Genomic DNA, 13,354 nt, shown 5'->3' on the forward strand with positions numbered 1-13,354 from the left:
AGTCACAGGGCTAGTAAATTGTGGAATTACAGCCTTTCAGTAGAAAAAGGAACTTGATTAGTCAAACAGTCTCAGGCTTCAAAAGCTTAAATGCCCCTAGCAGCTAAGGCAGAAAGAATCAAAGAATCAAACGGACTTGATAAAAGACAGTAAGGAGTGGTGGGGGTTGCAGCAAACTAGACATTACAAGCTCCACCTAGTGATTTTTTTTTTTTAAGATTTTATTTATTTATTTGAGAGAGAGGGGAGCAGGGGGGAGGGGCAGAGTGAGAGGGAGAAGCAGACTCCCAGCTGAGCAGGGAGCCCGACGCCAGCGACACCAGGCGGCTTGATCCCAGGACCCTGGGATGATGACCTGAGCTGAAGGCAGATGCTTAACCTACTGAGCCACCCAGGTGCCCCACCTAGTGATATTTAAATTCAAGATTATCAAAACACCAAGGCAAGGTGTGACAGGCTATCAGTTTGTAATCCCTAAGAGACTCTAGTCCAACTCCTCAATTTACAAATAAAGAAATTCTATGCCTAATTCAGCATAGGATGTAGTCAGATCCCTCACCAAAAACAATAGTGTTTCCACAGGTCAGGTTCAAAAGGGAAGTTCACTGAGCTTAAAGGTTAAGGTGGGGATGGTCTCTTCCTTCCAACCACTTGGGGTTGAAGAAGAGCTCCTCTCTCCCTCTCCCCCTTCCCACCTTCTGATTCTTCCTTCCAAGTGGCTGATGTAACCCCGGCTGAGGCTCGTTGCCCTAGGAAACCTGCAGAGGTGATGCAGCCTTGCTCCAGTCCTCAGGCGGTTCCGCACCGAGTCTCAGCTAGCTATAAGATACCCTCCCACCAAACATCATTACCTGTGCCTGCCTACTTTTCACTCGAGGATTTCATGGGGAAGACTGGCCAGACAAGACAGGATGTGGTGTTCAGGGACACTTGACTTCCAATGTTGCCCCCTCCTTCTCTATTATGCCACCTCTCACTGCCCTTCTATCACCTTGAGCTGGGCAAACCACTGTGCTCAGTTTAATACTCTAACAGAAATAAAACATAAAACAACTCTCTTTGTCTTGTCTCTCAATTCAGGCACTGATCCCCAGCCTACCTATTCTCATCAGAAGAGTATGAAAATGAAGGAGATGACTATAGTCGACTAGGACATAGAACAAACAGGCAAGAGCTCAGCTTATCCAGCCACAAGGACAGTCTGCACCCCAACAAGGACAGAAGGCCAAGAGCAAGTGGCAGCCGGCTAACGGAGTGAAGAGAGTTCTGCAGCCAGAGGCATGCACACCACATTACACTAGCCATCCCAAGAACAGATGCGGAATTCATTCACAAAGCTGAAACTAACCTGTGTTCTCCTGGGGATGTTGCAAACTGTTCTCTGCTGAAACCCAAGCAAGTAATTAATCAAAAAACAGTCAAGAGATCTGTGCTTGGCCTAAGATACAATTTAATAAAATGCTTAAGAATTTTTTTTTTAGGTATCAACAAATTCTTTCACTACCGAGGTAACAGTGTCATTAATTCTGAGGAGCACCTGACTATTCCAAACAGCAGAAAAGTTAAGTCAATAAACAACCTGGGAAACATAATGACTGGAAAAATCTAACACACAAGAGAGAAATGAAATGTCTCACCTAATACTGCTGAAGATCGTCGCCGGAGTTCCTCGTTAAGCTGTTTTTTATAAGGTGTAGGTGACCTCACAGACTGTGTTCTTGAAGGGAGCTGAGGGCTGGCCCAACTTCCACCTAGAGACTGCTGCTCCCCCTGGCCCCCTTCTGCACGCTCTGTAGCAAAGGAAAGCTTGGCATTATTTGAAAAAATAAGACTCAAGAGTTTAGCAAAGAGAAGGAACAGAAGAAATTGTTCAGAAAATAATGTATTAATGTATTACTTGCATAATTAAAAATTAGGTTTAAAAAAAAAAGAAATTCAAAGAAAGTGGCAAAATTATAGGCCCATATATCCTTGTCATATGTGATCCTCAGTTTTACATTTCGTTAGAAATATCTTGGGCATATTAAAGGAAACAGAATGCAAGCTTTACATGCCTGCAGAGATTTTTTTTGATCGGTTTTGTTTATAGGGTAGATCCCATGTACTATTAAACCAGGGCAATAGTGGGGGTGCCTGGGTGGCTCAGTTGTTAAGCATCTGCCTTCAGCTCAGGTCATGATCCCAGGGTCCTGGGATTGAGCCCCACATCGGGCTCCCTGCTCCGCAGGAAGCCTGCTTCTCCCTCTCCCACTCCCCCTGCTTGTGTTCCCTCTCTTGCTGTCTCTCTCTATCAAATAAATAAATAAAATCTTAAAAAAAAAACAAAAAAAAAAACAGTGCAATAGTAAATAGTAGGTGCTCAATAAACATTTGCTGAATAAAAAGATTATTGTTTTTTGATGACTAAATATAATGTGGTATCCTGGATGAGATCCTAGAACAGAAAAAGAATTTTAGGTAGAAACTGAACAAGTATGAATAAAACACATACTTTAGTTTATAACAATGCATCAGTGATGGTTCATGAATATAGTATAGTAAGTATACTACACTAACGTAAGATAACAGAGAAAGCTGGGTGTGGGAGTATATGAGAACTCTGTACTATCTTCCCAATTTTTCTATAAATTTCTATAAATCTAAAAGTAAACAAATTTTTTAAAAAGTCATTATCTTAAAAATGGACTGAGAGGAGGAGATTTTATACAGCTTTAAATATGACTACTACTAAAAGTCAGTTAATACTATTAAAATTTCTCCTGAATTCATTTAACAATTAGCCCTCAAATTCCTTACAACAAGAGTGATTACTTTCTAATGCATGTCAAATAATACAGCCAAATAAAAAGCAAAGATACAGACCATATTTTTTAAAAAATTTTTCCAGGTAAAAAATATATTACTTGAAAAGAGCTCATTTAAAATGTACCTTTTCACTTCCAGTTATGGAATGAACAAGTCATGGGGAAGAAAGGCACAACATAGGGAACATAGTCAATGGTATGTAATGGCATTCCATGGTGACAGATGGGAGCTACACTTGTGGGGAGCAGAGCATAATGTATAGACTTGTCCAATCACTATGCTGTACACCAGAAACTAAAGTAACACTGTGTGTCAGCCACACTTCAATGAAAAAAATAAAAAATAAGGAAAATCCCAAATAAAGGAGATTCTATAAAGTAACTGGCGTGTTCTCTACAAAAATGTCAGTCTCACAAAAGACAAAGAATGGGATACTAAAGATAGATGAAAATTAAATGCAAAATCTGACCCTGGACTGGATCCTGAAAGGGAAGTTTTCTTTCAGGGACAATTCATTTGTTTGGAATACAGACTGTTCATTAAATAAAAGTACTGCATTGATACTAAATTTCCTGAAATTAATAAGTAAAAAGCATCTTTTCCCTTGATATCATTACATTTACACCTTAATCTAATGGGTTTAAGTCAACAGGCATGCTGACAGTTTCAATTTTGGAAAAATAAGAACCTTTCCTCCCATATGCTGATTCTTCTAGTTTTATAGGTCTAATTACAATCTTTTGGCTATTAACCCCTAAAAGAACAAAGTCCACTCTGTGAACTTAAGAAAGTTGAAACATATTAAGAAAGGAAAAAAAAAAATGTTAACTCAAAAAGGGACCTCTTTTTTTTTTGGACCTCTTTTTAACATTTAGTTTTCAATTCAGATCTTTAGTTACCAATAATTAATAAGATTACAGGGACTATTCCAGCTTTCTCTTCATAATAAACCCCAGTGACCTATGATTAAAGCTATCTCTTTGCTGATATTTCACATCCTTGCAAAGACACAGCATGAAAGCTGAACAAGAGAATTTCCGAGAATCAAAATTGCAGGTTCTCTGATCCTTAAGAATAAGGCTTACCTTTGTTAAATCGAAAGAGATTGACGAAAGAACTATACGCTGATTTAAAAGGAGGTTCGTCCTGATCAGGAGTCAAAGGTTTAAAGTGTGTGAGATGAGAAGGACTAGTAGGAGATCGAGGCAAATCATTAGCAGAGTCCAATGTTGGGGAAGTCTTATCATCTGTGGCCATTTCATGAGTCTAAAAAACAAAAGATAAGAGTTCCTAAGGAAGCACAAAAGTTGATTCCAAACAGCATCCCTAAACATCTGGAAATCTGACTCTGAAAACTCAGACCCCCGAAAACCAAAGAGTAAATAAATCTAGTTTAGCATATATTGAAAATTAAGGCTTAGAAACACTGCAGTCTAGATCATAAGGGTCTCAATCACGTCAAACTATGAGTACACAGCCAATCTAATTTTCAACATTGCTATTCAATCTACAAAAAATATCAAAATCATTAGCAATTTTGAGGTAAGGTGTAAGTGTGAGCAGGAAAAAAGCGTTTTGACATAATTTATCTTTTTCCTTTTAAGATTTTTTTTTTTTTTGACAGACACTCAATAGTTTTTTAATGTTACTGGGGAAAACTGGTTTTACACAAGCATATTAATTCCTCAAAATTTTTTGAACTTAATTCAATTTTTTCTTTTAAAAAAATGCAAAGCAGGGGTGCCAGTCAGTCAAGCTAAGCGTCTGAGTCTTGATTTTGGCTCAGGTCATGACCTCAGGGTCATGAGATGGAGCCGGAGCCCAGCATATGGGCTCTGAGCTCAGAGTGAGTCGGCTTGAGATTCTCTCTCCCTCTGCCCCTCCACCAGCTCATATGCAGGCACGCTCTCTCTCACTCTCTAAAATAAATAAATAAATCTTTTTAAAAAATAAAAAATGTAAAACATAAATATTTCCCAGAAAAGAAGATGGAACAGTGATCCCTTAATGACACTTCTGTATAACCTCAAAAATTACCTCAAGCTGTGCCTTATCACCTCAAGAAATATACAAATCAACAAGCTGTTCCTATCATCTCTTCTTTTAGGCACATGAACCTGGCTTTTCTCCTTTTAAGAGTAAACTCATATAGACATTAAAATGAAGATCTTAAAGGACCTTTTTCTAAATAACTAAAAATCATAATTCAACCGAAGTAGTAAAGGTAACCACATCACCAGATGGAGGATACGGAAAAACACCGGTGTCCATTTCCTGTCATAATACTTCAAATAAGTGAGAACCATAAACTATGCATAACCCTAGTCATTAAAGTGCTATAGTTTGTCAACTAATTTATGTTTTACTAAGAGGACATCATACTCTTTCAAATGCTTTTCACTTTCAAAATCATATCTACCATCTCGTTTTATTTTTGCAAAAATCCTGGAGGGAGCACAGAGCTGAACTTACTACATTTCACCTTTGAGGCAACCAATGTACACTGAACCTAACACCTTTCTTGAGGGTTACACAGCTAGTAAGTGGTAGAACTGTAATTAGACCCCAAAATTTCATCCTAGAATTCCCTTTTGATCAAAATTATTTTTGTAGCTCTTCACAGACTTCCAATTTTAGCCTATCTGAATTCTAACTACTCAAGACATTGCCTGATTAGTAATTAATTAATTAATTAATTAAAGCAGAAATGAAACCATGGACTTGAACATTATTTGGCAATAAATGTTTATTGGTATCGAAGAGGGGGAGGAAAGGAGGAAGAAAAAGAGGAAGGAGTGTTAAGGAAGAGCAGGGAGAGAGGTGGAGGAAAGAGAGAGGAAGGTGGAGGAAGGAAGGAAGGAAGGAAAGGGTGAGAGCGGAGTGAGGGAGGGGGTGGGAGGAGGAGGAGGAAGGGAAGGAGAGGGAGAGAGGAGGTCTCTAATATCACCCACTATTGGGGAGAGTAGTCAACAATCCATATTCCAGCATAAAGGATTTTGAAGCAAGCTGCTGACTGAATAAATGTAAACTCAAAAGGGAGGGGGGAGAGGGGACAAAAGGGAAGGAAAAAAAAAGAGCACTAAGGAGAAAGGATTGTGTGATTACAGCAACAACCCTCAGGCCTGGGAAAACAGTCTACATTATACTTTGACACAAGTAACATCAGAAGCAGAGTTAGCAATCTGCATAAAGAATCTCAGCATTACTTCTGAGGGTCACCCACATACAAAACTAATTAATAAGCTTTGGAGATATGAGGATAAAAATTACCATGACAACACCCATCAATTGTAATCTCTGAAACATAAACATAGTCACATAGTTCATCTTAAAAATTCCATAATGACACCAGGATCTTGAAAAAACTGTCTTACAATTCTTGTTCTCTGGTAGCTTAAGAACTCTGCGATATAAACTGGACTCTTTGCTAACTGATAGGCAATTAGAAATATTAACCTACTCTTCCAAATGCCAGTACTTTGCCTCTTCTCATTTGAAGGCTACTAGTATATACAGACCCACCCACACGCTATCCAGGTGATTAAGCCAATATGAAAGCCAATCAGGTATTAAACATAGAAAATAAGCCCAATCTACTAGCCAATTTCAAAATATAGCAGATGAAAAAAACCCAAGTATCAGCTGAATCATTTCTAAATACAGTTTTTAAAAATACTTAAAATGTACCCAAAATAATGCAGGTCAGCTGAATACCAGAAATGTCAGCTTCCATCAACAAAGATTTTTTTGTTCAATTTTTCATCAACATGCCAACAGAAACACTAAAGCAAGACCACAACATGATCCATATTACTCCTCCCAGAAAGAAGAACAAGGGAGCATACAGGGAAAGAAAAAGGGAATGTAGTCTTGCTCCACAGAAGACTTAACCTGCCCAGTCTGTCAAAAACCCAACCAAACAAAAACAAAAACAAAAAAAAAGAAAGAAAGAAAACTAAGGTTATTTTTGAATCCTGATAGATGGAAGTTTTGGAGTGGCAGAAAACCAGATTCAAATAAGTTAGAAATAAGAGAGTGCAATACCCCAAACCACTACCCTCTACTGTCAGCATGGTACTCATTTTAAAACAGAATGCACTGAATCGATACACGGTAATTTAACAGATACCTACACACTTCCGATAAGCCTAAATAACTTGCTTTATACAGAATTCTAGCACTTCTCCTATGTCTAGACTATGTTAAAAATAATAATCCCTATATTGGACAGGAGGCTCTTAATTCCCTAAAAATATCCGTCACATTTCATCCTCACCCTTTTTGGGGGAACATTCTAAGCAAAGGGAAAATACTAATTGGGAAATCAAGTCTCCTCCTCAAACATAGGTAGAAACGGAAGGGACTCAAATAGCAGAAGCAATCATTTAAGGAGATACACACATGTTTGAAAACCCACTATTGGTGTCGTTTTCTGTAGCTCAGGAACTTTCTTTTTCGGTCTACGGATGCACCTCTGACACACAGACGAGAAGCTGATCCATCGGAGGGAGGAGGAATTGGACTGTGCACCTCCAAAACAAGCTCAGGGACACGGGACAAGACAGGGGCAAAGGAACTTCAAATGTGTCCAAGGAAACCTCTTCAGGAACAGCCGCACCCGGCTCCCTTCCCCGCTCGCCAGACAAGGGGCAACCACGGAATCAGGGAGCCGGCTCACTGCGGGCACAGCTTCTCTGCCCTTCGTTGCCCAGCCTCGGTCGCAGTCCGGCCTCTAGACACGGTTGGGAAGCGCCAGCTCTCGCCTTCACTTCAGCCTTCCCCTCCGCTCTGGCCCCGGAGCTCCCCAAACCGGCCTTCTTCCCACTCTCAGCGCCAGCCGGCCGCGCGCCAGGCCCCGTCCCTTACCTGCGCCTCCCACCCCGGCCCCGCCGGCCACCCTCCACCCCAGTCGCCGCTTCACCCCGTTCAGGCGCAGGAAGCCAGCTCCGGAGCGCAGGGACAGGGGTAGCCGGGCCACCGACGGTTGCTGCAGGAAGCAAAGCCACTTACATAGTTGATGCGGCTTCTCGCTTCCCCCGAAGGCTCCGCCCCCTGTTCCTCCTTCTCTCCAATCCGCAATTCTCCCGGGCGCCGGCTCCGCCCTCTCCTCCCCGTCCGCGCCACGTTTGGATCAGACGCCCAGGCAAAAGGAATCGAGCTCAAATAGAGTCGTCCTGGACAATTTGATTAGGCCGCCTCAGCCTTCCCAGAGGAAGCCAGGGCGACTGCGCGCGTGAGCATCACGCGTGCCGGGTCACCCGACGGGTGCTGGCTGGGCCACTACAGTTACCGTATGTGTTCGATGATGTGGGCTCTCAGAAGATGTTACCGCGCTCAGCGTTCCCAGGGACTGACATTCACAAGAGCGCAGACTGTTGTCACTTGTGACTCGGTCAATGACTGGCCATGTGACCTTAAACAAATTACTAAATTCCTCAGGCCCCTGCCCTCGTAACTGTAAAATGAGGCTGATAACAACACCCACTTCACAGACAGTTTTTTGAAGATAAAGTAAAACATTGCACATAAAGCATCTGGCACAGTGCCTTACCCCAGAGTAAGTGATGTGAGCTCTTTAGCTAGTCTTTTCATTCAAGTTTTGTGTTGCACCAAGACTGAGTGCAAAGAAAATTACCAAGTTGCTCAGCCTGGCTAGCATCAGTCCATCTTTTTGTCCTGCTGTGAGCATTGTGCCCTTAGCTGAAGAAGACATGCCAAAATCTGCTGACCCCAATCGTGGGGCTTGGCAGGGGCGGTCAGAAAGGAAACCCAGAGTGCGGTGCTATTATAATTAAATTCTTCAGGCCCTTTCCTCAAGAGTTTTGGCAAATCCCTACCCAGTTTTCCTCAAGTTAGCCTTCTCGGCCGATGGAGAGCAGCATCGAAGCCCGAAGACTGGTACCAGTACAAGGAAATCCTTATCACCCTCAGCGGGGCCCTCAGCAATCATCCTAAGAGTAGTCAGTTTCCTCTTCCATTTCTCAACTGCTCTTCCACATCACACCATTCCTCCTGCCCCATTACCTTGACTATCATTCTCAGCAGAGAATCTGAGTGAGAAAGCTGGGGTTATTGGGTGTGACCGCTAATAAACCCTTCGTTGAAACACATATTTATGATTCTTACTGAGTCTATCATTGTTATGATGGTACTATGCTTATATTCTTCTATCAGGTATCACTTGCATTTGTACTCAAAATAGCTTTTCCTTTTCTTTTTTTATATTGATTCCTAGTATTCAACTAATTAAACAAGGAAGCCATTAGACTGAGATGGTTCTAATGTCTTAGTAGCCTATATAAGCAAACCAAAACCTAAGCCTGTAATGCCTCAAGGTTATGAATTCGAAACCTAAGGATAACCAATCACAAACAACCACCTAAGGTTTTTCCAAACACGGCAACTGCCTAAGCTGTAGTCAATCAAATAATTTCCTTGCTTTGCTTCTGCCTCTTCTCTATAAAAGTCTTTCCCCTAGCTCCTGTCATTGTAGTGCTTCCAATCATTTCACATTTGGCAATGCCCAATTCCTGCTCAAATAAACTCTCAAAAATTGTAATATGCCTCAGTTTATTTTTAATAGTATCAGTACAGACTCGTGATTTTTTTACAGTATATTATGATTCATTACTGCACCACTCTTTTTGAGTCAAGGTTTCCCTGATTTGCCCAGTGAGAGCCCCTTCAAGCAGCTCCCATGTACATTTGACATGCCTTTCCCCCTTACCTTCTTACCCAATAATATATACCAGATTCAGCTTGAACTATCCTTGCTCCAGGTCTAGAATTAGTTCTGTAAGGATCCCTTTAGTAGAGAACACAAAGATGTTTTTAAAAATCATGAAATTCAGTTCTGTCTAGGAAGTAATGAAATTGGCACTCTCATACATGCATGTGAAAGCATAAATAGGTATATCCCTCCTAGAAAATTATTTGATGGATCTAACAAGCGCCTTAAAATTGTTTATACTCCTTGATTCAACAATTGCAATTCTAGCAATCATGCCTAAGGAACTGATTCTAGTGCAAAGTAGAATGTAGTGAAATATATTTTTCAGTTATTTAAAACAGTAATAAATAAATAAAAAGGAAACAAATTTCTAATGAACACAACAGGAAAGCAATACAATCAAATGTTGGACAATTATGCAGTCATTAAAAATTATGCTAAGACTTTATAGAGCATGATTCTTCATTTCATGGTCAATCTTCTTAGAAGAGTTATGTTCCCTTTCCCCACCTCCCATTCAAATGCCAATCCCGTAGAGTATGGCTTCATTAAGAATCATTCTGATAGAATTATTCTTCTTTAGGTGCATTTGTGAGGTCCACCGACTTGCCAAGATTATTTTCAGGCTTTGTCTTCCTTGCCTTCTCTGTAGTACCCCCTCCTTTTTGGAAACTTTCTCTTTGGTTCCCATCAGTCTGTGCTGATTTTTCTACTACCTCCCAGACAATCCTTGCCATTCTCTTTTGGGAACTACTTTTCCTCCACCTGGCTGTTTAAAAATGTGAAGTATTCCACAGAATTCTCACCGAGGTAGACTTTTCTTCTTACTGTATACTTCTAGCTCATGACCTCATAAATTCCTTGGCTTCAGCTACCATCAATACGTGCTTATATTAGTTTGCTAGGACTGCCATAACAAAATGCCACAGACCGGGTGGCCTAAACCACAGAAATTTACTTGTCACAGTTCTGGAGGCTGAAAGTCCAAGATCAAGGTGCATGCAGGGTTACTCTCTCCTGAGATCTCTGTCCTTGGCTTGCAAATAAATGGCTACCCTCTTGGCTTGCAAATAAATGGCATGCACGTTCATCCCTCTATGCATGCACATCCTGTGTGTCCAAATTTCCTCTTCTTATAAAGACACTAGTCAGGGGCACCTGGTGGCTCAGTTGGTTAAGCATCTGCCTTCGGCTCAGGTCATGATCCCAGGGTCCTGGGATCAAGCCCCGCATTGCATTGGGCTCCCTGCTCAGTGGGGAGCCTGCTTTTCCCTCTCCCTCTGCTGCTCCCCCTGCTTGTGCTCTCTCTCTGTCAGATAAAATCTTAAAAAAAAAAAAAAAAAAGACACTAGTCAGATTGGATTAGGGCCCACCAATATGACTTCATTTAATCTTCATTACCTCTTTAAAGGTCCTGTCTCCAAACACAGTCACATTCTGAGGTATAGCGGGGTTAGAGCTGCAACAGATGAATTTTGGGAAAAGGAGGACACACAATTTAGCCCATAACAATGCTAAAGATTCTTAGATTTCTCTCTTTAGCCCAGACACCCCTCCTGAACTCATGTAGCTAACTGCCTCCTTAACATCTATATCTTGCTGTCCCACAGGCATCTCAAATCTAACAAACCTTACACTTAACTCATTTTCTTGGCCATCAAACCTGTGACTCTATCTATATCCCTTCTTTGTTGAAGGGCACCCTGTCACCCAAACCCTAACCCCAGAAATCACCTGCACTGTTCTTTCTCCCATAATCTTCATGGCCAATAAATTTCAATGAAGTGAATTTCCACAAGGTAGAATAACTGTTCATTCTACTTCATTTTTTTTAGATCATCAAAATGAGAACACAAATGCCTTAAAGTAGTTATGAGAATCCCCTATTATCTAGATGAGGGTGTCATAACCAAATACAGACAGAAATTTCATAGCCCATGTTTCTATTTGTTTACAACAGTAAATAGAACCAGCTAATATTAAAATACTCAGATTTTTTATTGTCCAAATGAAAACCAATGATGTCAAGGCATGCAATATTAACCAAACAGAGAAAAACGGTGTGCTAAATGAATCTTCACATGACACCCAGAATAGGCAAGCTAAGTTCAAAAAGAACAAGAATCTAAGCAGTGAGCTTCATATTCACATTTCAAGCAGTAACTTAACTTCAGCCAAACATCGTTTGTTACATTTAATGTTGTCAATGGGTAATGTATTATTTTTATCATACTATATCATATCATCATTTTGTCTATAAATTTATTCTTTAGTTGTATAAGAGCTAACCACATAAGGAGCATATATCTAGTTTTATGCGTGTACATATATGCATATTATAAGTCAATTCTAGGGATCTACAAAAAAATGTGTTTTCAGTGAAAAAGGAGTTCCTACATTACTGGCTTAAGAAACGCTGTTTTAAGATGCTGAGACTCCCACGTGTTAACTTGCCTCCCACGTAGGCTCAGAGCCTAATTTGCAGCCCATCTCTAGCAGTATTTAGGATTTGATGGAATACATTTTGTGATTAAATTCACCTTCATTCTGTATAATTTCCTATATTTATTCTCTCTTCTCACATACGTTCAATGTATTTTATCATGCTATATTGTATGTGTCTTGAAAGCTGCCCTAAATCCTTTCTAAAGAATGAATATACTTTTGGTAGTAGGCAAGGGGTGATAAATAATGTGAACCTGATATAAAATGGAGTAAATTTACAATCTCAGGTGACTTTGCGTCTCAAATTCTAAATGAAAATACAAGCTTATACTCCCCTATAATAATTTCCACAAGAATAAATGGAGGTGACTCCTATTTTCCATTAATCCACCTAAAAAATCAACAAGTGCAGGCTACCTGGCTGGCTCAGTGGTAGAGCATAGGAGTCTTGATCTCGGGTTGTGAGTTAAAGCCTCCTCTTGGGTGCAGAGATTACTTAAAAATACAATCTTAAAAAAAAAATCAACAAGTGCGATGCTATGTATTCTTTCTTCTTACTTTTTTCTTGGGAAAAAAGACCAGTGCCCTCTAGTGTCCAAAATGCGTCTTGCGTGGTGCCTGTTATACCGGTTTATCGTCCAAGAGTAATTGTAATAATCCGATGCTACAAATTTTTAAAATAAATTTTGGAACATTGAATCAGGACAGCAATATACAAGCATTACACTCACTACAAATCAGTGTCTAAAATACCTCTCCCCCCCCAAAATGAAATAAAATACTCCTCCCCCATGTTTTCAAGAGTAAGAAATACACAAAAAATAATTCCCTGCAGGGGGCAGATTTTTTTTTTTATTCCACTGTTTTCTTAAGGCTTCACATCTTTATTCCGGCTTCACTGGGATCCACACAATAATCTCCTATCTTTATCTTCTAATGCAAATGACAATTGGGTTTATTTATAGTATGTACTTGGTAGTAATTAGAATTACAGGTACGGAAGTTCTGAAGACGTAGCCGTTGGTGGTGGCGGACATTATTTACCACGGTATGCCTGCTTGTTTAACTGTTTAATCCTTTGCATTCTCGCTGCACCAAGAAGCCCCCAAAGCCACCTCAAGCTCCCTACCCCCCGCCCGCACTCTTCCTTCAGCCAAACGCTCGTTCCAGTCTACCGCACACCCAGGTAGCGCCGGAAGTCGGGGGAGCTCCGTCCTCGTTCGCCTTTACTGAAGACCTGGAAATTCACTCTGCGGGGCCCTAGGCGGCGTGGGTCTTAGAATACCAGCCCTGGCGCGCCCGGGTCCCGAGCCTGCAGGTGGCTTTCACGTCCTTCCGCCGCAGGGAGCGGCAGCCGAGTCCAGGGGGCGCTGC

At 40.8% G+C, this 13,354-nt stretch overlaps 1 protein-coding gene across 3 annotated transcripts in view; it reads right to left on the reverse strand.

Moving 5' to 3' along the window:
- PIKFYVE (phosphoinositide kinase, FYVE-type zinc finger containing) overlaps window positions 1-7,666 on the reverse strand; it is a 75,806-nt gene extending 68,140 nt beyond the window's left edge. The window contains exons 1-4 of one of the 3 annotated variants that reach the window (XM_035007258.1): window positions 7,207-7,666; window positions 3,891-4,071; window positions 1,638-1,790; window positions 1,349-1,384 (exon numbers count right to left, since the gene is read on the reverse strand). In XM_035007258.1, coding sequence (XP_034863149.1) covers window positions 1,349-1,384; window positions 1,638-1,790; window positions 3,891-4,062 — 361 coding nt within the window. In that variant the 5' untranslated portion in view covers window positions 4,063-4,071; window positions 7,207-7,666. The remainder of the gene's footprint in view (window positions 1-1,348; window positions 1,385-1,637; window positions 1,791-3,890; window positions 4,072-7,206) is intronic. The other 2 variants (XM_035007260.1, XM_035007259.1) reach the window with 2 other exon arrangements.
- Window positions 7,667-13,354: the final 5,688 nt, after the last annotated feature.

This window comes from Mirounga leonina, unplaced genomic scaffold (assembly GCF_011800145.1).
Source record: "Mirounga leonina isolate KUSES-001 unplaced genomic scaffold, KU_Mleo_1.0 Mir_151, whole genome shotgun sequence".
NCBI classification, from domain to species: domain Eukaryota; kingdom Metazoa; phylum Chordata; class Mammalia; order Carnivora; family Phocidae; genus Mirounga; species Mirounga leonina.